At 48.2% G+C, this 25,743-nt stretch overlaps 1 protein-coding gene across 9 annotated transcripts in view; it reads left to right on the forward strand.

Moving 5' to 3' along the window:
* PTPN3 (protein tyrosine phosphatase non-receptor type 3) overlaps window positions 1–25,743 on the forward strand; it is a 145,271-nt gene that overhangs the window by 17,337 nt on the left and 102,191 nt on the right. For 2 of the 9 annotated variants that reach the window (XM_027105261.1, XM_027105262.1), the window contains exon 1: window positions 18,209–18,319. The exons of 1 other annotated variant lie outside the window; for it this stretch is intronic. Coding sequence is in view for 1 of the 8 variants with exons in the window: in XM_027105265.1 (XP_026961066.1) it covers window positions 18,794–18,815 (22 nt within the window). In the remaining 7 variants the exon portion in view is untranslated. Of the gene's footprint in view, window positions 1–18,207; window positions 18,320–18,343; window positions 18,816–18,856; window positions 21,409–25,743 lie in introns of those variants that run through there. 6 more of the 9 variants (XM_027105269.1, XM_027105270.1, XM_027105268.1 and 3 more) reach the window with 6 other exon arrangements.

Raw genomic sequence — 25,743 nt, forward strand, 5'->3', positions numbered from 1 at the left:
ACAGTAGAGGGCGCTAAAAGCCTATGCTTGATACAAACTGCCATGGCTTTTGCAATCCAAAACGAAACACCTTCATGGAGCCTCTGGAAGAAGATGTGGAAACAGATGAAGCCCAGAGAGGGGAAGAGATGTGCCCAGAACAACACAACTGCTCAGTAGCAGAACAAGCCCATTCCACCAGGCCCATGCAATTTACTCTGTGATGCTCTAAATTTTCCAAAGCTCACAATGTGTGTAATTTTGTATAATTTAAGGATGCTTCTAGAAACATTCTTTTTCTTTTTCTTTTGCCATGACGTAGAGGCATATTTCAGTTTATCACTCTCTTACAAATATAATACATATAAACGTTTTCTCTTTCTTCCTAAATCTGAAGCTGGTGTCGCGTTCCCTGGAGAAGTATGATGGTTCAGAGCACACACGGGCTCTGGAATAAGTCTGGGTTTCACTGTAAGCTCTGCCTCCTTCTTGGTATGACCCTGGATACATTTCTTAACCACGTCCAGTCTCTGGATCCTAATCTGTCAAATCGGGCCATGATCACGCGCGTACCACACACAGCTGTTGTCAGGGTTAAGTGAGTTGATGCAAATGAAGTGGTCTGAACAATTCCTGGAGAGGAGTGGTTCTTATTCTTATTCTCAATCTCCTGGCTGGGCCGCACTGGGCAGCCACTCCTGCTGTGCCCGTGTGGGTGAGGAGCCCAGCGGTGTATCCTCCAGCCCTTGGAATCAACAGACTTGTTTGGTTTCGAGTCCCCATTCTGCCCTGTTTATGGGCTTTGTGATCATGAGCAAGTTCCTTCACTGCCCTGGGCTAGTTTCCTCATTCCTCAAAGGGCTGATAATATCACTGTTATTATTACTTCCCCTAGTGCAGCAAGAATTCCTTTTAAGTCAATTCAACAAATATTTTCTGATGCTCTACTATGCCCTAGGCCCCATGTATTATACTTGAGGATCTAGTAGTCAAGTGGGCTAGATACGCTGGTGATCATACAAATTACCAGAGACTATGATGAATACAAGAGAAGGAGCACTAGTAAGGGGCTTCCAGGAAGTCTTCCTGGAGGAGGTGAAATCTCATTCGGCTTTTTTTTTTTTTTTTTTTTTTGCGGTACGCGGGCCTCTCACTGCTGTGTCCTCTCCCGTTGCGGAGCACAGGCTCCGGACGCGCAGGCTCAGCGACCATGGCTCACGGGCCCAGCCGCTCCGCGCGCGGCATGCGGGATCCTCCTGGACCTGGCACGAACCCGTGTGCCCTGCATCGGCAGGCAGACTCTCAACCACTGCGCCACCAGGGAAGCCGTCATTCGGCTTTTGACGAATAAATAGGAGTTTGCCAGACTCATCTTCCTTTAAAGTCAATGGAGATAGTTTGTGAAATCAGGGTGGTCTGTTGTACATCCAGCCAGAGCCTTTCTTTTGTCTTAACCTCATGGACCCCAGGCCCAATACTCCACCCAGTCTCCCTCTTTTTTCCCCAAATACCCATCTGAGGGAAGCAAGGGGAGCTTTGATAGGTTGGTGAATTAAACCTGCTTTAAAAGGAAAGGAGCCCAAACCATGGCAGTTGGGAAAGGGTGGGAGGCCCCCCCCAGCCCACACAAACCACCTGGAGTGCCAGGGGCACCCTGACTAACCCCTGTGCCAGGGGAGCAGCCCACATCTCAAGACTGAGGCATCCCTCTGCCTTCCAGCAAAGTGGGCATGAAGATCCCAGCCTCTATTCCTCCTCCAGGCAGCCACCCCAGACATTGCCATTCACATCTTCGTGATTCTATCTCTGCCTGAATTGTCCTCTCTCATCCTTTTCCTGACCACCCAAATTCCACGCTGTCACCTCCTCTGGAAAGACTCTGTTGTCTGCCACTCCTGGCATAGTGGTCCCCCCTGCACTTCCAGTGTGACCCCGAGTCACACTATCATCACCCTGTATTCTGGGGCTCCACGTCCCATTAGGCAGTGAGCTCTCTGCAGGCAGGCACTGTGTCAGAGTCATTTCTGCATCCTCAGCTCCTGATATAGAGCTGGACTCACAGGACCTCGCTCAGTAAATGTTTGCTGAATTGAACTGAACTGAACTGAACTGGGCCCAGAGTTCCTGCCTCTTTCCAGTCAGTGTTTTTGTTTTCCTGTCTTGGCAGGAAGCAGAGGGCACACTCAAAGAGGTAACTGAAGAGCACGTAATGAACAAAATACTTCGAGGTCTGGGTGAGGATATAGGAAATCAAGATGGCGAAGCACCCAGAGACTAGGTGCTGGGGGAAGTACTACCCCTAGGCCTGAAGGGGTGAAGGAAGGGAGCTGGAGCCGAGCTTGGCGAGAGCTGCAGCTGGCAGAGAGGGGCTGCTCGGCAAGAGCTGAGGATGCAGCCAGTGCCAGACCGCAGCTTGGGGCAGAGGGGGAATCGATGCCTACCCTCGCTCCTCCCACCCATCCCCTGCTGTTGCCCCCCACTGGCTGAAAGCAAATGGAAGCCAGAGACCAAAGGAGTCCGGGTGGTACAAGCCCCACAGGGCAGCCTCCCTGGGTGCACAGCAGAGTGAATGAAAGTAGAGAGCAGACCCGGATGGAGAAATGGGGAATATGCAGCACGAGGGATTTTTCCCAAAATACCGTCCACATTGCATCCACAGCAGAACGACTTCAGGAGCTTGTTTCAAGAGCAGATTCCTAGGCTGCAGCCCAGACCTACTAAATCAAAATAGCGATCCACGGGGCCTGGGACTCTGCATTCTTAGGAAGTTCCCAAAGTGATTCTAGAAATCACCTAAGGACCTCTGGAAAGTATGGAATTATGGGAAAGCTGAACTTGGTTAATTCAGAACTTGAACCTACAGGATCACCCCAGGTATGGGGCCTAATGAGGTTGGTTCTCCATCTATGACTTCCAAAGGACCAGGGGAACCTCATTCATTCATTCATTCATCCGGCATTCCTGAGCATGTGCTAATGTCTGGGCCCTGTGGAGGGTTCGGGCAACATAAAGGTAAACCAGGATGCTTCCCACCTGAACACCCTAGGATAATGTCTTACATGCCATGCAGGGATTCTTTGGGGGCTTCCAAAACCTGCCTACCATGTGGGGATGACTCCTCAGTGCTTCTGCAAGCATCAGCTCAAGCACCCGGCCACAGAGCAAACAAACTCATATTTCCAACCACCATCACATGCATGACACCCAAATACACCTCTCTTCTGAGTTTGGGTGTATAGCTGCCTGGGAAACATACACTTGGTAGCCCCACAGTGGCCCCTTATGCACATGGTCAAAGGGGACTCATCTTCTATCCTCACACCCCACCCCAAGTCTCTCAGTCTCTGTGAGTGGTATGCCATCATCCGTACTGCTGTTTAAGCAGAAACCTGGGAGTCATTTGCAACACCTCCTTCCCCCCGACCCGTGCCCCCCGTCACCAGTCCATCCATTCAGCCTCCTAACCCTCCCACCCCTCCCCTTCTCTAGGTTTCTGCCAGCATTTCAGGTCATCTACATCCCCCCCACTTTATCACTGCAATGACCTAACAAGCTTCCTTGTCCCTTCCCAAGGCATTGTTGCCGGGGGGGGGGGGGTCTTTGAAATATGCAAAATCCAAACATGTCACACCCCTGCTCAAAATCTTCCGTGCTCCCCAGTGCCCTCGGCACCTAGTCCAGACTCCTGACCGTAGCACACGAGGCTCTGGCATCTGGCCAGGCCTCAGTTTCTACCTCCTTCCCCACCACTTCCCACCCCCTCCCTGCCCCACACACCCTCATACCCTCATCATAGACTTTAAGTTCATGCACCGTCACACCTTCTCCCCAGAATGTTCTCCCCCTTCTATACCTGGTCAGTTCCTCCTTGCCTATCAAAGTCATCTGAAGTGTCATCTTATCCCTGAAGTCTTCTCTGACCCACCAGACTATACTCCCTTGCTCTCATTTCTGATAGATTTTATCTCACCCCCCTGGGAATAGTCTATCTGTCTCTTCTATGAGTCTGTGATCTCTATAAGGACAAGGATCGGTCATGTCTAATTTGCCTTTTATATCCCAGGGCCTGACAGAGTGCTTTCCAGCCCCATGAGTGGGTGGATGGGGAGATAGATAAACTGAATGGATAATAGTCTCTTGCACAGAAAAAGATCTTCCAAGAGAAGACCTAGGGCAGACTGCTTCATTAAATCCACTAATTTTGACAGGAGTTTCATCTGGTTCCACAACTAGTGGAGTGTACCATGCGCTATACCAGGCTCTGCGCCAGCAGAGCCATCAAGAACAATCTCTCCCCTCGAGGACCTCACGATAGTAGGGGAGACATCGTCCTAGGCTTTTTCGGGTTGCAAGGAAAAGACATACTCAGGTTTCATAGATACTGATGAAAGGGCTAGATTAAGATACTGCCTGCATAGAAGGGTTTCTTGCGTGGAAGTAAGGAAGTATGAGAACCCCCCTAGCAGCAGCCCAGTCCCTCTGGAACAGTGCCTCCAAGGCAGGGGTGTCAAGTAGACCTCATGGAGGTTAGAATTAAAGTTCCTTGATCAGTCAGCTTTTGCCCCAGTAATAGACCATCCCCCCAAAACTCAGTGTCCTAAAAACAACAACAGCTTGTTTGCAGTTTGGTTGTACTTCACATTTTCCTCCTTCTTCTGGGACCAGCAGTCTACGTGGGTTAGTCTTTCTATGGCAGAAGCAGAAGTTCAAGAGGGACAAGCTTGACCACACAAGTCTGCTGCAAGCCTCTGATTGCATCACACCTGCAAACATCCCATTGGTCAAAGCAAGTCACATGGCGCAGCCCGAAGTTCAGCAGGGAGAAGCCCAGCTACTTCTAGTGTAAGGAACTTCTGGGTCATGTGGCAGAAAGTTTGGATGCAGGAAGGAGGGAAGAATGGGGGCCAATGCGATCTCAATCTATACAACCTACCACACTCATTTTTCAGGATAGCGGTCATCTTGAAAACACATATTAATGACTTTGTTTTTTGTCTTCTCACAAATAAGCTCCGTAAGATCAAGGACTTGACGGTATTCCCAGAACCTAGAACAGCGCATGGCAGATGGTTGGTGCTAATCAGTAATTGTTGAATGAAGGATGCCTCTTGCTGCCTCCCGCTTACATCCTCACTTCCCAAGAGAAGTGAGGCATCTGATTAGACAGGGTTGTTAAAGATGGTACAGGGCGCCAACCAAGGAGTTTGGACTTCATTCAGTGGGCAGGCCCCGGGGAGCCGTTGGAAGTTTGCAAACAGAGGAGTAACCTGTTCAAATCTGTGCTTTAGCAAGATGAACCTGTTACCAGATTTCGAGAAAAAACTGAGAGGAAGCTGGAGACCAGTTGGGAGGCTATTTATAGGAGCTCAGGTGAGAGGTAAGGAGGTCCTGGAGTGGAAGGAGGAGTCTGGGAAGGATGTGAGAACTATCATGGGGGTAGAATGGAGAGAACATGTCATTTTCTTAGATGACAGGACAGGGAGGCATTGGGGCTGGGCGCCCAGGCAATGGGCAGATGGTCAGTAGATAAGGCGCAGGTTTGTGTGATGGAGTTGATCTATTAGGTTGGGACGTGTTGAGTTTGAAGTGCTTCGGGGATATCTAGCTGGAGGTATCTAGTAGGCACCAAAAATGCAGAACTAGCCTTCAGAAGAGATTTCTCATAAATATCTTAATCTGTTCATTTATATCAAGTACTACATTTGCATATGATACCCACGTGGGCAAACTCTTCTAAACCTGCTGGATATCCCCACAAGCTAAAGATCAGGCAAAGCAGCTTGGGGTAAGTTGTTTGGTTTTCATTAAGTCTCCGTATGGAGGAGAAAAGGGCAAAGGACAGCAGCAGGGAATCAGATTCAGAGAGAGACACTTGACCTCTGCCAGGCATGAGCGCCTTTCTTTCTCTAGAACTTGAAACCCTGCCAAAGACAGCCCCCGGCTTTCATAAAATCAACACATATTTATTAGTCCCTCCTCTGTGCCAGGCACTGGGCTCAGGGCCAGAGACAAGGGGATTAATATGGAAAAGTCCCTGCCCTCGGGGTGGGAGAAGGGCAGAGACTTCCAGGCTTAGGTAAGCCCAACCAAGGGATACAGGAGCTTGGAAAACGTTCAGTGGGCATTAAAAACAGGGGCTGGTCGATTCTGTCTGACTAGAGGGTGGAAGATAGTAACAGACACCAAAGGTTCATGAAAAGTCCAGGTGGATGGGGATGGACAATTATACAGAACATTCCAGACATAGAGCATAACTTGAGTCAGGGCTAGTGACAGAGGTGAACCAGCGGACTGCATTAGTATTTTGGAAGGGCTGACACTTGAGGGCAGGAGGAAGGGGAAGGAGAGGCCAAGGTGATGCAGGACTCAGATCGTGCCTGGCTTTGAACCCCAGGAGAAGGAATTAGAAATGTAGCCAGGATTTTCTGTCCCTGAAACATTTTACACAGGGGTCCTGAAAGTCTGGCTTTCCCTTCCTTAGGAGAACAAGGTAACTCATAATAAATCCTGATTGATTATCTAAAAGTAGATTAAATCTTTTAATCCCCTACATGACATAGTCATGCATGGTCAAAGGCTTACAAATTATGTGCATGGTGTTTTCAGTTTGAAAACGCCTTCACGCATCTTACCTCATCCAGCCCTCACAGTATTTGAGACGGAGGTGTTCCCAATATCTCATTGACATATGAGACCATTAGACTTAGAAGGAGTCCCTAACAACTACTTCTCACGATAATCATGAAAACCTTTCTTCAAAAAGTCTTAAAGATTAGCGTGAGAATGTCTAACTAAGGAAGCCTGTCTTCTCCGCTCTCAGGAACGAGAGAAGTGTGTTTGGCTGTCAAATGACTTGCGGAGAACTGTGTTGGTTGGGCCAGTGATTTCCAAATGCCCTTCAGTCTGTGGACCAGCTGCATTGGATTCACCCAAGAGTGTTCGCTCCCCAGGTGACTCTGATTTACAGTCACCTAGAAAAGTGGTCATTTGGCCTCTTTTGGTTGCAAGAATAACGTGAGGCCTTAATGGTGAAAATGTGTTCCATGGGCCTCCTGTCTTGGCATCACTCAGGTAGCTTAATTATCATGCACTTTCCTGGACCTGACCCAGATCTATCAAATCAGAATCTCCAGAGGGGGGACCCTGGAATTTATAGTTTGAACAAGCTCCCAAGATCTGCATGTTCATTTACTGATGGATATCTCTTACTATGTGACAGACGCCATTCCAGGCATGGGAGCATAATGGTGAGAAAGACCCACAATGTCCCTCCCCTAAAGACACTCACATTTTGACTCAGCTCTTTGCATGCTGGGGTTTGACAACGGCCTCAACATAATGCACGGTTGCTGTATGACTACAGGAGCCAATATGAAAGATGGACATCTCAAAGAATCCCAGAATAGACACCCAGCTGGGCCCGGGCAAGCCAGGGATAAAAGCAGTTTGGAAAAGAAAGGTCACAAGGCAGAGGCCTCGGCAGCAGGAGCTCCTGTTGTGGCGGCCCCAGTTAGCTCGTGCTGGTAAGAAACCACTCTCAAGACTCAGTGGCTGAAAATGGCATTTTTTTTTTTTTTTTTTTTTAATTTCTCATGATTCAGGGTGTTGACTGACTGGTTCTTCTACTGGTCTTCTCTGGGCTCAGCTGAGACAAATCTGGCCTGACTGGGCCTCTCTCCATGGAGTCCTTTATCCCGGGCTTCTTAATGGTAATGGCATGGTAGTCCAGGGTTCCATGAGGGCCAGCCACAGTGGCAGGTGCCTATTAAATATCTACTTGTGGGGCTTCTCTGGTGGCGCAGTGGTTGAGAATCTGCCTGCCAATGCAGGGGACACGGGTTCGAGCCCTGGTCTGGGAAGATCCCACATGCCGCGGAGCAACTAGGCCTGTGAGCCACAACTACTGAGCCTGCACGTCTGGAGCCTGTGCTCCGCAACAAGAGAGGCCGCGAGAGTAAGAGGCCCGCGCACCGCGATGAAGAGTGGCCCCTGCTTGCCCACAATTAGAGAAAGCCCTTGCACAGAAACGAAGACCCAACACAGCCAAAAATAAATAAATAAATAATAAAAATAAAAAAAAAAATCTATTTGTGACCTGTTTGCTGATGTCCCATTAGCCAAATCAAGTCACTTTCGCTTAGCCTCAGCGTGGGAGAGGACTACACAGGTATAGGACACCAGGAAGTCACTTCTTTAGGGGTCATTAATGTAACACTTGACCACAGTTTCTCTGGTTGTCTCTCTTTTTTAAAAAAATTTTAAATTATTTTTTTTGGCCGTGCCACACACCTCGCGAGAACTTAGTTCCCTGACCAGGGATTGAACCCAGGCCCACAGCAGTGAAAGTGTGGAGTCCTAACCACTGGACCAGCAGCCAAGTCCCTCTCTGGCTGTCTCTTGATCTTGGGATCTCTTTGTGTGCCTTCTCACTTCTTTCCCTGTGTTCTCCAGTTGAATATCTATGTGAGGGGACTTCCCTGGTGGCACAGTGGTTAGGAATCTGCCTGCCAATGCAGGGGACACAGGTTCGATCCCTGGTCCAGGAAGATCCCACATGCCACAGAACAACTAAGCCCGTGTGCCACAAGTACTGAGCCTGCGCTCTAGAGCCCGCGAGCCACAACTACTGAGCCCGTGTGCCACAACTACGGAAGCCTGCGCGCCTAGAGCCCGTGCTCTGAAACAAGAGAAGCCACCGCAATGAGAAGCTCGCACACCGCAATGAAGAGTAGCCCCCGCTCACCACAACTAGAGAAAGCCCGCACGCAGCAACGAAGACCCAACACAGCCAAAAATAAATAAATTAAATTAATTAATTAAAAAAAAAAGATTACTTCAGTGTTAGTGTTGCTTAATAAATAGCTAAAGAGATATTTTTTCCTCCTGAATGGGAAGGATACTTTCCTTTGCTCCATATGCCAAGCCTGGCTTTGCAGAATGGGTCCATTTCCTCCTGCTGGACAGTCCTTGTCTGTCCCCATTTCCGCGCGGGGACATGGACAGCCAGGCTGGGTTGGGTTTTCAGTGGCTCCGCCAAAGCTGGAGACAGAGCAGTACATGTTCCCACGGTCACCTCTTTATCCAAAGCGTGGAAAACTGACTTCATAACTGGCACAGGCTGTGTTTGGGTCAGGAACCCAATATTAACTACAAAGACTGACCTCAACCCAGTGAACTTGAAAAGAAACTAGATAACACTGTTGGGAAATTGTTCCCTCCTGTGAACTGGCATTTGAAATACGTGCTAATATTATGCACATTTTTTTAAATGCCACTGAACGAAGTGTAATGGAAAATAATACACTGGCCTTGGGAAGTCAAGGGACTTGGGCTGACTTGAACATATCAATAAGGCAATCCAATTTCAACTAGTTTTCTCTCACGTCACACGCTTGGTAGGTTCCTGGTTCTCTCTAGGCTCCCAGCATAAGAAGAAATGATGGTAGCAGACTTACTCAGTTGTATATAATGTGTTCAGTGTGAATCTAGAGGAATCTAAATGCAGAAGGAGGGGCCCCTGAGTCTGCCTATGCAGTCAGAGAAAGCTGGTTACTCAGACTGGACACGATTGAGAGACAGATGAAGGCTGCCCTCAATGCATCCATCCTACAGTGGGAGGATGAAATATCGTCACAAGTGCTGACAAAATCGGCCAGCTTCCCATATTTGAGACTGTTTATGATTCTAGGTCACAATGAAATTGAAACCATGAGACACTAAGTGGGGTTTAGCATCCCCACTCTATTCCCTGGTAATTTCTATGTTGCATTTTACTCACTCTGTTATTCCTGGTCCTGATGTCTAAAGATGGAGCTCATGGAATTAACTAGCTCAGCAACTCAGGTAGACAGCAAAGCGGTCCTCGACCTGTAGCCCTTCTGCCAGCACGACTAGGTGACTCCCGGGTGTGAAGAGGCAGGGTTGATGTCCTAAATCCTTGAGTTGTTTCACATAGAAAATGAGTCATAGTGATATCTAATCACTAATTAATTATACCTTATCTGGGACACCACTGATCACATTGCTCCCTAATCTACCTATCTACAACCATTTGTGTCTCTTTTCTATCCCTCTGTTGGTCAATTAATTATCAAGCTTGCATGCAAAATTCTGGAAGAAATTCCAGAAGGACTTTAGATACAATGTATCGCTTCTTGCTCACTGCCAAAAAGCCAGCAATTTTTCAGAAGGGGCTCATAGCCCTTTGCATACCTTGCTCAGAAATTATAGTCACAGCCCACATAATCAGAAGATCTCTAGCCCCATTCAGGGGATTCTCCAAGAGCCTTCCAAAGGGACATGCACGTGTATAACTAAATGCAAGTCAAAATGAGATGACTCCTGGGGTACAGGAGGTAGAGAGCTCATAACCAGTTGGGATAATCCAGGAAGAGGTAGCTGGTAAGAAGGATCTTAAAGGATGGATAGGATTTCTTTTTTTTTTTAATTTATTTTTTTATACAGCAGGTTCTTATTAGTTATCCATTTTATACATATTAGTGTATATATGTCAATCCCAATCTCCCAATTCATCACACACACACCCCCGCCACTTTCCCCTCTTGGTGTCCATACGTTTGTTCTCTACATCTGTGTCTCTATTTCTGCCCTGCAAACCGGTTAAGGATGGACAGGATTTCAACAGGCAGAGATGAGAGAATGAGTCATTTCAGGAGGTTGATATGGGTGGCCTTCATTCTTCAAGGGGAAACGAGAACAAGGTTTGTGCTTGGGCTTGGACTGGGATGACCAAGGCTGGACAAGGTGGTGGCAACAAAGACCAAACTGAGAGAAGCTCACAGAGGTGAGAAAAATGGAGACAGAGTAATGTTTTCTCAGACAGAAGCTGGAGAACTTCACCTTGGAAGGGGAGTTTTAGGATGAAGAAGAGCGGCGTCTGTGTCGGCTGTGGTGGCTGCCACACGAAGTCAATCCCCAAGCACCATTCGGGCATCTTGGCAGGAAATCATACGACTCTCCTCAACCCATACCTTGTATGCAAAGCTGATACGCCTTAGGAGCTCTGCTGTCTCTAACCAAACACAGATTTCTTTAACTTCACATGTGACTCATGTTTACAGAGGCATCGCTGGATAGTCTGTTTGGACTGTGATGCAGTGACTATGTGTACCATGGAAAAAATGAGAAAGACATCCTAGCAGGACGCCAGAGCGCAGTTGAGGAAATCCTGTGATGTGTCATCCATGCAACGCTAGAAGGTCACCAGAGCACGGGGCAGGATGAACAGCGTCCCTCGTTCTTGAAATGTCACCAGGGGGTGGGAGCACGGTTTTCTGCCGGGCCCAGATCAGGTTTCCAGCGTCTCAGGGATGAAATGGTCAGCCAAGCTAGGAGAGGTTTCAGATGACGCCTTTTCCTGAATGCAACTCAGTCAAGGCCTGGGTTGTTGCAGTTCCCCATCTTCTTTCTCTGGCCGTTTTGTGACCAGCTGTGTCAGGAAAGCATGACTCTTGATCTGAAGGTCACTGAAAGGACTTTAACTTCTCGTTCATCCTCACCCAAAGCTCTTCTTTTCTCTTCCATTCCTCAGCCACATGCATTTCCAAAACAGGAGTAAGAGTTCTTGACTTACAGCTGTTTCTTTGGAGCAAGCTATACATTGTCAGGCCCTGGTCATACTTACAGCCGTGACTTGTCAAGTAACCTATGCTCTGTGCTTCATTAGCAAAATTGAGAGGGAATCAAAAATGTAAAACAATTTTTAAAATATATTGTACACACATCATTATTTTTTTTCCAGAGAGAACTGGTTTACTTTGAAATAAGTTATATGTCCCACAGTAGATAATTCAGAAGGTACACAAATGTTTCTAGCAAAAAGTAAACACCCGTCCCTCTCTTGCCCCACTTGTCCAATTCCTCTTCGGGAGGTAACGACCTTCCTTGTTTCAGTTTTGTGTGTACTCTACATACTTCAATGTGTTTGTTTTAAGGTCCACTCCTCTAAGCAAACATGACCACCACTATGACTGCCACCGTTACTGCCTCCTTCCAGTCCCATGGTTAGCTTGTTCTTAGCCCCAGGAGAGCATGGTTAGATGCATGCAGTCAGAGATCCAAGGTCAAGAGCAGAGAGCCTGAGAGCTCTCTATTAGGGGGTCCATATTTGCCTGAAGGGAATGCTCTCTCTCCACATCTCTTTCCCTCCCCTCTGCTCCTCTAGATACGCACCTCCTTTAAGAAGCTGCTCTTGTCCGTAGTCCCATTCATCAAAGCATCAGTGATACCTACAAGATCATCTCTTAGTAAAATTTCCCATCCTTTTCGTTTATTACTCAGACTATGTTCTTGGTGTGCACACATTGGAGGCTGTAGGACAGAAGCTATAAAACTTCAGTGTACATAAGATTCTTATAGTTAATTATAAAATGCATGTCCCTGGGTTCCACAATCAGAGATTCAGGTCTGGCCTGAAGCCAGGAGTCTGCTTTTTCACAAGGACCCCTTCTCCCAAGGTGAACTTGATATATGTTTCCTGGATCAAACTTTTAAAATGCTGCCTTCATTATTGTTCCTGACTCCTTTCCCTTGAATCATCTGTTAAGGAAACCCTGAGTGTTTCCTTTATCATTGCCGATTTTTTTAAAGCCATGACCTGTGTGTGGCCTCTTCTACATTGCCTGGGTGTTTTTCTCTTTCTCCTTTTGTTCTCGGGCACTTGAACCTTCAAGGTGTGGTTGGGAGACTTGACAAACCCATTCTCCCTGGGTTTTGTAAGATGACACCACTCCTTTCAAGGAAGGCCACTGCTTAAATACTATCAGCCACAGCTCAGGATGCCAACTTTCACTCTCTGTATTTCTCTTCACTTCAGAGTCAGATCTCAAAAGTCCCTAGACTAACATTTCCATTTTACATGCAGCAGCAAATCTATGTGGTGGTCCATGGGCTATTATGGTCCTTTTGGTCTTCTGGCATATCTATAGCACGTGCACAAGAAGAGTGTTTTTAAAACTCAGGTCTGGGTATCCCTGAGGGTTCGCTCATGTATTCTTGAAGGTCTGAAAACCCTCTGAGATAATTGTTGAATGTTACCTTTCCATTTTGATGATACTATTAAAAATATATGCATAATCTGGATTCTGTGGCTGACCCCCTTACAATGGGGGGCTGCTGCATGAATTCAGTTCCCATATTCAAAGGGACAGTTTAAAGGGACAGCATTTAATTTTTGGTGTGTGGACAAGCACATTTGGCTTCCGTCTGGCTCAGACTGAAAGACTGAGTCCTTCCTGGGGGTGACAAGGGGAGGGCCCTCAGGTCCTGGCCCCTGGTGCCTCTTTGGCTTCATCTCTTGCAGCCTGCCCCTTGCCCCACCAGCCTCCTTACTACAGACGTGCTCCCTTAAGGGCATTTCTACTGTTATTCTCTCTGCCCAGAAGGTTCTTCCCCCAGATATCTCCATGAATAATTCCCTCATCTCCTTCAGGTCCTTGCTTGAGTGATTCACTTGCTCAGTCCTATTTCAAATTGCAACTCCCCACTCACCCCACCTCCATCCCTGTGCCTATCACCCTTGCCCCTGGTCTCTTCACATACAACAACATTCACTTATTCATAATGTGTGTTGTTCATTGTCTGGCTTGCCCTGTTAGCATGCATGCCCACAAGAGCAGAAATGGTTGTTTTGTTCACTGATGTCTCCCAGGCACTTAGAGCAGTGCCTGACACACAGTAGGTGTTTAATAAATATTTGATGAAGGAATGAATGAATTAACAACAGTCACCTCATCTCTGTTCTTGTATTTATGCTCAATTTGTTCATCGGTTTTCCAGACAAAACTCCTCTTTTGGCAGTGATGATTTGCAATGGAAAGACATTTTTTAATGGCTAAAACTTTACACTTAAAAATTCGTGTTTCTCAAAGTGAGATCTATGTGGTCCAAGAATTCCAAGAATGCAAGCTGAGGGGATGAGGGGTCCCAAGTCAGACTAACACGTCTCTACAGGCTCCTGACTTGACCACTTCCTCTCCCTCCCTCCTGGGCCAGGGACAGACAGCCTGTCGCGATCTGCCACCTCCGGACAAGCACAGACAGGTCTCTGTGAAAGGAACCTCTCACGTTTTCGCCCAGTTTGAGTGTCATTTTCCCTCTCTCTGCCTCGCTTTCTTTGGCTTGCCAACTTTCAAGTTTGTTTCATTTTTCCTGATAATAAAAGAAACACACTTACCGTAAAACAAGAGTTAGGGACCTCTAAAAACGTACAGAGAAATAGATGCCCAAAGACTTGAAACTCCCCTGATTTGTAAAAGATACCTTCTGTACTTTGTTTCTCTGCTTATAAACGCAATACTCAGACACAGCCGCCCCCATTAATATTTTGGTGCATTTCTTCCTAGCCCTTTTTCTATGTGTATGTATTAAGAGGAAATATCAGAAGTTGCCAATATTCAACCATTGTTGACCTAGGAAATGGCGATTTTATATGGTATATCCTAGTCATTCACACGGTTGAAGCCACACTATGCGTATAATTTTACATCCTATTCTTTTCACTTGTCATTATAACAGCACCACTTGCCCATGTATCCGTGAGCTTGCGTTAACAGCACAAATAATTGATGAGCATTAGCATCTCAGCTGGGAGCCCAGCCTCATAAATCATTGAAAACAGTCCACGTGGTGCCCAGGCTTCCTGAGTCTTGATATGAATGACAATCGCAGTGATTCTTCCAGGAAACTCGTCCTAGAAATGCCCTCAGCCAATTGCCTGGGTGCAGTACCTGGCACCAGATTTTCTGCCCAAATGGCAGCTTCTGGGAATGCTGCTAGTAACTGTGTCCGGTCGTTAATCTTGTCCCTCTTAAATGAATTTGTGCCTTACCAGTGATGCATATTGGGTTTGTGGTATGTCTTCCTCTCCAATGAAATGACTCTCTTTGGCTTTTTGTGTTTACTGTGGTTTGTTTAGTGGTTTCTGGGCCAGGTACAGTCTACCAGCATGATTGAAAGAGAGACCTGACTTTTTTTAGCTTACCAGCAGTAGGAGGGCTGCTTTTAGGGCCCTGGCTTTCTCTCTGCAAACATCATCACACTATCAAGTCTGTACTTTTTCATCGCAGCAGAGTCCTGAGGAGTCCATGGACCATGTGGTGCCTTTATGTTGTGATTCTGCCTCCAAAATGATTGCCCAGGGACAGTAATCTAGGTGGGTCCTCATTATCTGAGACTTGGGACAGCCCTGTTCCTCATTGGGTCTCTATTTGCTCTAGATCTGGCTGGGTTCAACCACATAGACTAAGAAGATTATATGTCCATCCAAAAGTCTCATTTGCATAAGGTTTGGGAGCTTATAAGATCAACTGACATTGCTGATAATAACATCCTGTCACTCCAGGTGCAACAGTTTAAAAGGATGAACTTTAACATTTTGGCCCCAAGAATAAAACAGTAACAGGAGACCAGAACATTTAAAGGTAATCTACAGCATATAAACATATCAAAAGGGTAGAGAAAATAAGGCAAAAAAACACAAAAAATGAAATATGCGGTCTCTCTTATGATCGATACATGGCAAGCAGAGAGGCAATATTATAAATATTGACCCTGGCTTTGAGGTCAGTCCAACTTGCATTCAAATCCTGACCCTGTCCCTTACTAGTTGTGAAAGGCTCCTAGACCGCTTCCTTTTCTGTAAAACTGACCTAAAAACACCCACTCTGCAGAATGACTGTATGCAGTAAAGACAGAATATGTGTAAAATACTGATCACACGTGAGCTTGATAATAGTAGTTATTACTGTTATTATTAGACACACAAAACGTGAAGAATTTTTGATTTGATCTTTTAAATGTTTATCATTGCAAACACAACACTGGGACAGTAACAGATAAACTTAAAAAGAAAAACCAACCTCACTACCCACCAAAATCAGACTGTTTACATTTTCCCATATTTCCATTACACAGGGTATTTGTATTTTCAGCCTTTTTTCACCTAACATTGTACTGTAAGTTTCCTCCTGTTGCAACACGGTTTAGTTTAGTGTAAAATAGTTATTATTTCAACAAATATACCATAATCGAATTAATCATTCCTCTGTTTGTGAACATTTATTTGCTTGGGGAATATTCTTTCCTTTTGTTCCTGTTTCTGCTATGGTGAGTTGAAATGCACGGTTTAAAAAATATTTAGGTCTTTTTCCTTAGGTGTATAGATATCTTTTAGCTCGAATTTGAGCACTGTATAAGCTACTGACTGTTCACTGTGGATAAAGAAGAGGTAGCTTCAGCCTAGTTTCTAGCGTAAGGCAAATTGGGACAACGCCAAGAATCCTCATGCTTATTAACCGCAGTTTCCTCATCTCAGCACTTGACAAACTGGTATGAGGATGACTGATAATTGAGGTAGGCACCCAAAAAGTGGATCTTTAAAGTGGACTAAACCTGCTCACGTTCTTGATTTCATTCATTCCCCACACAGGGCCCAGACCGAAACGGTAGGTATTCATATTATTTGAAGCACAGGGGTAGGTATTCATATCATTTGGGGTAAGGTTCTTACCCCAGGTCACACAGCGGCTGGGAGAGGACGAAGAACGTCTTTCGCGGATTATGAATTCCCAGCTTTCCCACTGGGCTTTGAAAACAAAAAATGCCCCCAGACCCCACCCTAACTGAGGGCGGGAACTGAGGGGCTGAGGGGCCTGCTGAGCTCCGCGGGAGGTGTCGTGCGCCCCGCCAGGAGGCTCCACCTCCCGGGCTCTCGGGCCCCGCCCGGCTCCGAGCATGCCCAGTGCACTCCCCGCCGTCCCAATGGTGCCGGGAGAGCGCTGCAACTCCAGGTTTTGCTGGCGACCGGAGGTCCGGGGGCGGGTCCGGGCGGGTTCTGTTCCGGGGACTCCTTGGCTCCGTTGAAATTCCACGGACAAGACGCTCGGGCGGCGCCCTGTGCAGGGGCGCAACTCGGGGGCAGGGACCGAACTGAAGCACCAGGTGCTGCCAGCTGCCGCCGAATGGTCCTAGGCCCACAGGGCCCTTGGACCCTAAGGCATCTGGTCCGGACAGGATGATTACAGCCGTCACTCCATCCTTTCATTCACATATTCATTCAACAAACTGTTTTTGAGCACCTACTGTGCCAGGTGCTGTCGTAGGGGCTGGGACAACGTCGTGAAGACGGGCAGGGCTACAGCCCCAGAGCTAAAATTCCAGAGGTGAATACACAATAAGTAAGCAAATCAGGGGAAAAGCAGTTACCGACTTCATCTCCTGCTACTTTGCCCTGCTTGCTATTTCCTAAGCAGTCCTGCGCCTTAGTGTCTGCACTGGCTGATCCCTCTGCCAGAAATGCTCTCCCCAATTTATCTGCGTGGCTGAAATGTCTGACCACGTCATTGAAAACTGCACTCCCTCCACCCCAAGTTTCTTTTCCCCTCGTAAAGCGTATCACCTTCTACTACGCAGTTTGCTTTTTTGCTTGTTTATTGTGTATCGCCTGCCTCTCTTCCGCCAAACTCCGGCAAGGGACAAGATTTCTGTCTATTCAGCACACGTGAAGAATCAGAGTAAGTGATCAATAATTACTTGTTGAATGAATTAATGGATAGTGATAAATGTGAAGAAAATAAAGTGAGGACATGGAACAGAGGGCTAACTTAGTAAGGTGGTCAGGGAAGGCCTTGGAGAAGGAGGACCTACGTGCAATGAGAAGGTTCCAGCCACGGCAATAGCTGGGCAAAGACGTCCCACACAGAGGAGGAAAGGCATGTGTAAATGTCCTGAGGCTAGACAAGTTCTGAGTGTTTGATGGACAGAAAGGTGCTCACGGGGCTGCAGGAATGCAGGAGCCAGATCAGGTAAAGGGCCCATAAGTCTTGGGAAGAAAGTTCAAGCCAGGAAGTTTCTAGTGGAACGGGATGGGCACTGCACTGGGAGTCAGCAGGACCCCAGCTGGGCAAGACTTCTCCTTAAGTCAAAAATTTGTTTATCGCCGGCTGCTCGACATTCCTAGGCATAAAATCACTTAGCGCTGGGCACACAGTAGGTGCCCAATAAATGGTAATGGAACGAATGCCTGCGTGCATGTGCGAGGGGACACCGGGCTGCACGGAACTCGTCAAGAGAGCCCTGGTGGCCCTGGGAGACGCGTCCGAGCACACCGGCCTCGGGTGGGGGCGGGGGCGTCCCGCAGGGCGTTCCGGGAGCCCGCCCCCCGCCCGGCGCGCGGGCCCGTCGCGGCCAGCCGGGCTGGCGGGAGCCGCCCGCGGGCGGCACTGGGCATGCTCAGACGGCGGCCAGGTCGCGCCGCGAGCGAGCTTCTGCGCCGCCCGCACGCGCGACCTACCTGGGCGCCCCGCGCCCCCAGATGCTGCAGGTACGGGCCGACGCGACCCCAGCGGGCTGGGGGCAGGGCACGGGGCCACCGGGGGCCGGGGTCGCGCTGGGCGCTGCCCCGCCCCCACCCTTCCCCAGGCGCGCGGCGAACGCGCGGGCGGGCTGGCGGACGCGGCGGCCCCGGGTTCCCGGCGCCTCGTCGGGGCGGGGAGGGGCGCCCTGGCCGCGCTCACCTGGTGGGGCGCGGGTGGGAGGGAGCAGGCCGGGCCGGGTGGGGCTGGGTCCCGGCGATCCGGGAGGGCCCAGCGGCCGGCGATCCGGGAGGGCCCAGCGCCGCCGCAACCGCGGCCCCTGCCCCGGACGCCGAGGGGTCGCACAAACCGCGTGGAGCCAGCCAAGCGCGGCGGCCAAACCTTCTCGGCTCCCAGGGCGAATTCGCCTCTCGGCTTTCAAAGATGGCATTTCCTGGGCCTGGCACGAACTCCAGCGCCAATAAATCCTCCCCGTTCCACGGATGATATGGAATAATTTATCAGGTACCTGCGATGAGACAGCTGCAGTGGGGGAGTGTATGTGAGAGCGCCCAGTCCCCCGGAAATTCCCGTTTTCAGCAACCTGAACTTACTGAGAAGTTGAGGTTGCCTTAAAAATTCATGGGAAGTTGAGAAGACTTGACACCTGGGTTTTCCGAGGTGGTGGAAAGAGCTTGTTACTCGGAAACTGGAGACCTCCATTCAGGTTGGGCTCCCTCTTGGCCAGCTGGTGACCTTGGGGCGAGTTGTCTAACCTCTCTGATCTTCATTTTCCTCCCCTGCAAACAGCCGGTAATAATGCCCACCTCACTGGGTTGTTGGGTGGATTAAGTGGGATAAATTATGTGGAGGTGTTTGGCACCGTGCCCGGCCAAAGCAAACAAGCAGTTGGCATGATGGGAATTTAACTCGTTTAGAGACCCTCGTGGCTCCCATTTCACCAGGAAATTGGAATTATGAAAGCATCTTCAGGGCCTAGTGCCAGATTGACAGACCCTGTCTTTGTGCCCGGGAGAACCTCTACTGAAATCTTTGGAAAAACAATTTAGCTGAATTGTAATCGGAGAGCACCTTCTTTAAAAGCAGTTTTATACATTCAGAAACTCCAGAAGTTGGCAGTTCAGCTTGACTTACAAAAGAGCTGTTTTGCAAGATGATCCATCTTGCAAGTGTTTAAGCAGATGATGCTTTGAAAGTAAAGCCTAGTTAGGAAGATTTCTGTTCTAAAAAGCTCCCAAACCCAGCTTTCAGTGATTATTGAAATTAGGGTTTCTTTCACAATGTTAACATTTGGGGTTCAATAATTCTTTGTTGTGGGGCCTTTTCTATGCGTTGTGGGATGTTTAGCAGCATCTTTGGTCTCCACCCAGTAGATTCCAGTAGCAGTCCCTTTCCCTCAGTTGTGCCAACCAAAAATGCTTCCCGATGTCCCTCCCTGTGCGGGGGCAGGGTGCAAATTTTCCCTTTCTCCCCCGTTTAGAACCACCATGCTTTCTGTCATCAGCCTATCTGAGTTGTTTGAGAAGTTCATCTTATGTTTTTACTCTAATAACCAACCTTTGTATAGACTTGTAGAACTGCACAGAGTACATCCATGTGCATCAACTGATTTAACTTTTACAACTCCCCTGTGAGGCTGGTGTTATTCCCATTTTACAGGTGAGGAAACTGAGGCTTTGAGCAGTCAATTACACAGTACGTGGTGTAGCTGGGATATAACTCATGTCATCTGGTTCCACGGACAGGGCTTTTCCTTCTGCATCAGGCTGCTCTTTATTGTATTGAGACTTTCAAATAGGTGGCGTTTCTGATGATTAAATCAAGATGTAAAGTAGATTGGAAGCTGGAAACCTTTCTGGCTAGTTGAAAATTAACAACAGTAAGCTATTGTCTGACAGAGAGTAGGTCATTCTAGTTAAATATTCTAGTTTATAGTAAGCTCCCATGAATCCTGCATACAGTTGATGGATACCAATGTGCAGAGAATTAGAGTAGAATAAAACGTGCCTAATACTCTGTATTGATCCTGCCTTGTCCCTGGTGATTTGCTGTCTCCTAAAACCAACTCGTATATGCAAATTAGACATTAGCTGGAATGTAAAAGGTCAGGTTACTGAAGGCATCTCTGAGATGGAGTGGCTGAGGCATTCCGTTCAGCAAGTATTTATTGAGCTGCTTCTACATGGCAGATGCAGTGCTGGGTGGGGATGCAGAGTGGGCCAGTGGACTCTAGTGAACCCGGGGTGCCTGGAGAACTTCTCCTCAAGGAGAGGGCAGGTCTTGGCCAGGCCAGACACACAGGAGGCCAAGGTCAGGGACAGCTTGGGGTGGGAGAAAGAACCTAAGTTAACACAGAGTCCAATTCAGGATCCCACACTGCTTCACCATCCTTTTTTGAGCCCTCCATTTCCACATTTTATCATAGAGAAGGTATTCTGGTGGCTTTTAACATTCCCATTCAAGTGTCAGGAACCTGGTCAGAGATGAATCTTATCTCTGAAAGAAGTTGGGCTTCCAAGCTGGCAATTGGTCTCAGGGGATTGAGACCAGCTCCTTGATTGTTGACTGTGATCTGGGAGGTTCTGCATGCATTGTTTAATTTCAGTGTGCTCCCTCTCTCCTCTTACGGTTGAGGAAACTCAGCTAGCAAAGGTAGTGTGGGACCAGGAGCTAGAGAGACGAACTGGGACCTTCTGAACTTCGGGTCCAGGCACATGAGGAATTCCATTTTCTAGGATGGACATAATCTACCAGAGGACTTTGGGGACTGGAGGGAACAGGAAGACAAGGCACCCTACCCACCCCCCACCAACCTCGGGGTTTGTGGCATGTTGGGGGATGGGGGGAACCTGCGATTTGTGGTCCTTCCCTCTCTCCGTAGGTAAGTGCCTGTTGACCGTAATCCCAGGGCTCACCTTCCTTCCTTCAGACAATGGTCCTGGGAAGCAGGGCCACCCTCTTCATCTCTTCGCAGGGGCTGGAATGCCGAGGGCAATCCCCTGGCGTTGACAGGCTGGGAGTGTGGGGCAGCCAGCTGGCGTAGCTTCCCAGGCCTGGGCTCTTCTGACCAACTCTAATAGAGACAAGATCGGACCAGGTCAGTGTCCACTCTGCCCAGGTCTGGGTCCTGGCAACGGCAGACTGTGATCTCACAGGCATCTCCTTTCATCCGCCTGAGGGGGAACTAAAAGGGAGTGTTTGGTGGGTCCCTGGCTGAAATCTCATCTGGTCATGGGTTCCGAGACCCAGAGATCTTGCATCTCCATAGCTTCCGGTCATGCATGATGCACCTGTAATAGCCTTCCGCCTCCAGGGGGAGATCAGCTGTGAGCACAGATGTAACAGCAGATTCAGACCTTTACTGAGCCTATACTATGTGTCAGGCCCTAGGGTTACAGAGATGAAAGCTGAACCCGTCTTGGAAGGATTCATGGTGGAGTTGGGAAGACAGTGACATGGTGACATTTCTGTGTGAGTGTGTACACGCATGTGGGCATGCATGTGCTGTCTGTCTATGTGTCTGACAACTGCTTTAAAAGAGGATAGAGCTAGATGCAGGAGACCCCAATGGAGAGAGCCATTCATTCTGACGGGCATCAGGGTCGTTGGAGTAGTTGGCATTTGAATTCAGCCTTGAAGGTAGAAAAAGATGGTATTCAGGGGGCAGACAGAATGACAGATGCAAAGACTCAGAGGCATGAAGAGACCTCTCGTATTTCAGGAATGGTGACTCTTCCCAGGCCCAGCCTCCTGATCTTGGCTAATGCAGGACCCACCTCCTATAGTGAGGGTACCCCCCATCTCTGTACAGGGGCCTGGCCTCACTCATCCCGGGGTATGTGTCCATTCTCCTTGTTTGTCCTGCATAGGAGCGATGCCTCTGTGCTGTCTCCGAGGCATGAGCACCTTCTGCCAGGGATGCCTCTGGTTTTAGTTATTACACACTGATATGACACTTACTAGCTTCCAGGCAATGTTCTGAGTGCTTTCCAAATATTAATCTTTTCATCTTTGTAGCAACCCTCTGGCCATGCTGCTTCCCTGAGTACTGGCCACTGGGTAGGTAGGTGGGGGCAGAGCTCACGTCCCTGGTCTGTGTCCCTCTGTGGACGATGCTCTCATCGTGATACAGCTTCTCCTGGCTGCGGTTTACATCGATGTGCCAGGAAGCAGCCAAGTCTGAGAGTCCTGATGGAGTGCTGACTGCCCCGGATTTTTCTCCCTGACCCCGTTTCCTTCAGGGGGCCAGCAGGGCTCCACTGGCTACATTTTCTGAACCAAAGACTGGGCTCTGTAGTCTGAGAAAGAATGTTTGTGCTGCGTCTTTGTGCAAGAGGAGGCCTGGGAGGTGTTGTTTGGATACTGAGAGTGGAATTTTTGAGACATTTCGATGGTTTATGTGGAAAGTTAGAACAGAACATTTGAAATTGGGATAGTCCTGGAAAATTCAGGTCCCGTGATTTACTGTCAGGATACACAACTTTTAGTAAATAGTTAAGCGATGTGTAGTTTGAATTTTCTGTACTGAGCCTCTTGGAGCCTCAAAATGGAATAAATAGTACCTTCTAGCCCCAGAATCTTGCTAATACTTACCAGCCCCAGTTTACAGATGGGATGAGAAAACTGAGGCTCAGAGAGATGAAATGACTCCTGGAAGGGCACACTGCTCTACGAGGACAGCCAAGGTTTGAACTCAAGTCTGTCCCCAGGCGAATACTTGACTGTAAAATGAGGATAATAATAGAACCTGTTTCCGTTAAAGGAGCTAATGACTGAAAACCCACTCAGGTAGAACTTGGCACAGAAAAGGGTCCCCTCCCTTTGTGTTTGTGCCGCTGACCCGCAGACAAGCGCCTTGTTTAGCCTTCGATGCTGAGAGTGGCTGTCGCGAGTGATGGCCTGCTCCCAGAGCAGGGCTGAGGGCCCGGCTCACAGGGCTAGAGGGACGTTCCAAGGGGCAGGGCCCAGGACCAGAAAGGGGCTGTGGCCAGCTGGGTGCTGTGTTGACGAAAGGCACTGGTCTGACTTAGAGAGAGGAGTGTGAAGACCTGGTCCCTGCACGCTACTTCCCTCAGGTGAGTCAGCCTCGGTCTAGACCTGAGGGTCTTGGTGGGAGAGGCAGCAACCAGCTCTGTCAGCCATCCCTTGACCCGAACCACTGGTGGGCCTAGAGTGGAGATAATGACAGCGTGAGCTCAGGTCTTGCTCGCTTTGCTCCCCCCACCATTCCCTCCCCAGGTCTGGTTATCAAATTCATACATGGTTGCTGTAGAAAATTAAGGTGTCAGGGAGCAATGGAAAAATCCTGCATGGTGTTCTTCCTGGAAGCAGCTCTCCCCACCACCATCACCACCATGGAGGACTCCACATGCCAGCCTGTTCTCTGCTGCAGCCGAGGGGGTCTTTCAAAGCTGCTTCCTTTTGCTTTTAGAATAAAAGACAAAACTAATGTTGGCATCTCCTGCAGGCCCTGGTGTACATGCTTTGGTCCCCATGCTGTCTCTGCTCACAGGGCCAGTGAGAATCTGGAACCTTCCTCCCCTCCTCCCCAGTTAACTCATTCTTTGGGCCTTGGCTGCATGATTGTAGATGCCTCCCCTCGCCTTCCTGCTGTGGGTAAAACTGCCTGCTGTAAACGCTCACATTCTGGCCCCCAGGTCTCTCTCCTTTTACAGCACTTTTCACAGCTGCAATTTTGTGCTTAATTAGTGTAATTATTTGTATTAGTACCCGTCTCCCCAGCTACACTGTGAGCTCTGTGAAATCAGGGTCTCTCTTCCTTTAAACACACATGCACACACCACACACACACTTTCTTTGAGACTTATTTTTTTTCTTTTAACTTTTTATTTTGACCTAATTCAGACTTACAGAGAAGTTCCAAGAATAGAACAGAGAACTCCCATATACCCTTCACCCAGATTTGTCAAATGTTACCGTTTTATACATTTATTTTATTCTTCTCTCTGGGTATACATTTTTTTCCTAAACCATTTGAGGATCATTTATAGAGTCTTCCTTTCCCCCTAAATACTTCAGTGTATTTCCTAAAACCAATGACATTCTCCTATATAACCATGGTACACTTTTTAAACAAGAAATCAGTATTGATACAGTACTGTTATCTAATCTACAGACCTACAGGCTTTGCCAGTTGTCTTGGTAGTGTCCTTTGTAGCAAAGAAAACCCCAGATCGTGCGTTGCATGTGCTTATGTCTCTTCAGTCTCCTTTAAATTAGAGCAGTTCCTCAGGCTTTCTTTGTCTTTTGTGACCTTGACATTTTTGGAGAATACAGGCCAGTTATTTGGTAGAATTCTCCTCAGTTTGAGTCTGTTTTAACCCACCATGTGTCTTCAATGCCACTGAAACATCAAATGCACTCAGTTAACATTTGCTGAATGAAAAAAGTCAGCAGGTTGTCTAGTCTCCCCCACTCCCACTCCTTTCAGCAGAAGGATGTTTTGGGTTTTTTTGTTTTTTTTAATTTATTTTTGGCTGCGTTGGGTCTTTGTTGCTGCGCGCGGGCTTTCTCTAGTTGCGGCGAGTGGGGGCTACTCTTCGTTGCCGTGCGCGGGCTTCTCATTGCAGTGGCTTCTCTTGTTGGGGAGCACAGGCTCTAGGCACGCGGGCTTCAGTAGTTGTGGCACGCAGGCTCAGTAGTTGTGGCGCACAGGCTTAGTTGCTCCACAGCACGTGGGATCTTCCTGGCCCAGGCCTCGAACCTGTGTCCCCTTGCATTGGCAGGCGGATTCTTAACCCCTGTGCCACCAGGGAAGCCCAGAATGTTGTTATTTAGTTGCCATCTTGCTGTATATAGATTTGAATCTTGCTACTTTAACTTTTATGCATTTATTTTTTACTGGAAGTATAGTTGACATACAATATTATGTCAGTTTCAGGTGAACAACGTAGAGATTCGACATTTGCCTACATTATGAAATGATCACCACGATAAGTCTAGTAACCATCTGTCCCCATACAAAGTTATTACATAGTGTGGTCTACATTCCTTAAGCTGTATATTACATCCCTGTGGCTTATGTATTTTATAACTGGAAGTTTGTACTTCTTAATCCCTTCACCTAGTTTGCCCAACCTATCCCCCCACCCCCTGCAACCATCTGTTTGTCCTCTGTATCTATGAGTCTATTTCTGTTTTGTTTCATTTGTTCTTCTGTTTTTTTAGATTTCACATGTAAGTGAAGTCATACAGTATTTGTCTTTCTCTGTCTGGCTTACCTCACTTAGCATAATACCCTCTAGTTCAGTGGTCCCCAACCTTTTTGGCACCAGGGACGGGTTTCGTGGAAGACAGTTTTTCCATGGATGGCAGTGGGAATGGTTCAGGCGGTAATGCGAGCAATGAGGAGGGATGGGGAGCAATGCGGAGGGGTGGGGAGCGAAGGGGAGCAGTGGGGAGCGATGGGGAG

The sequence above is a fragment of the Aethalodelphis obliquidens genome, unplaced genomic scaffold (genome assembly GCF_003676395.1).
Source record: "Aethalodelphis obliquidens isolate GAN/ISIS:26980383/991018 unplaced genomic scaffold, ASM367639v1 scaffold7, whole genome shotgun sequence".
NCBI classification, from domain to species: Eukaryota; Metazoa; Chordata; class Mammalia; order Artiodactyla; family Delphinidae; genus Aethalodelphis; species Aethalodelphis obliquidens.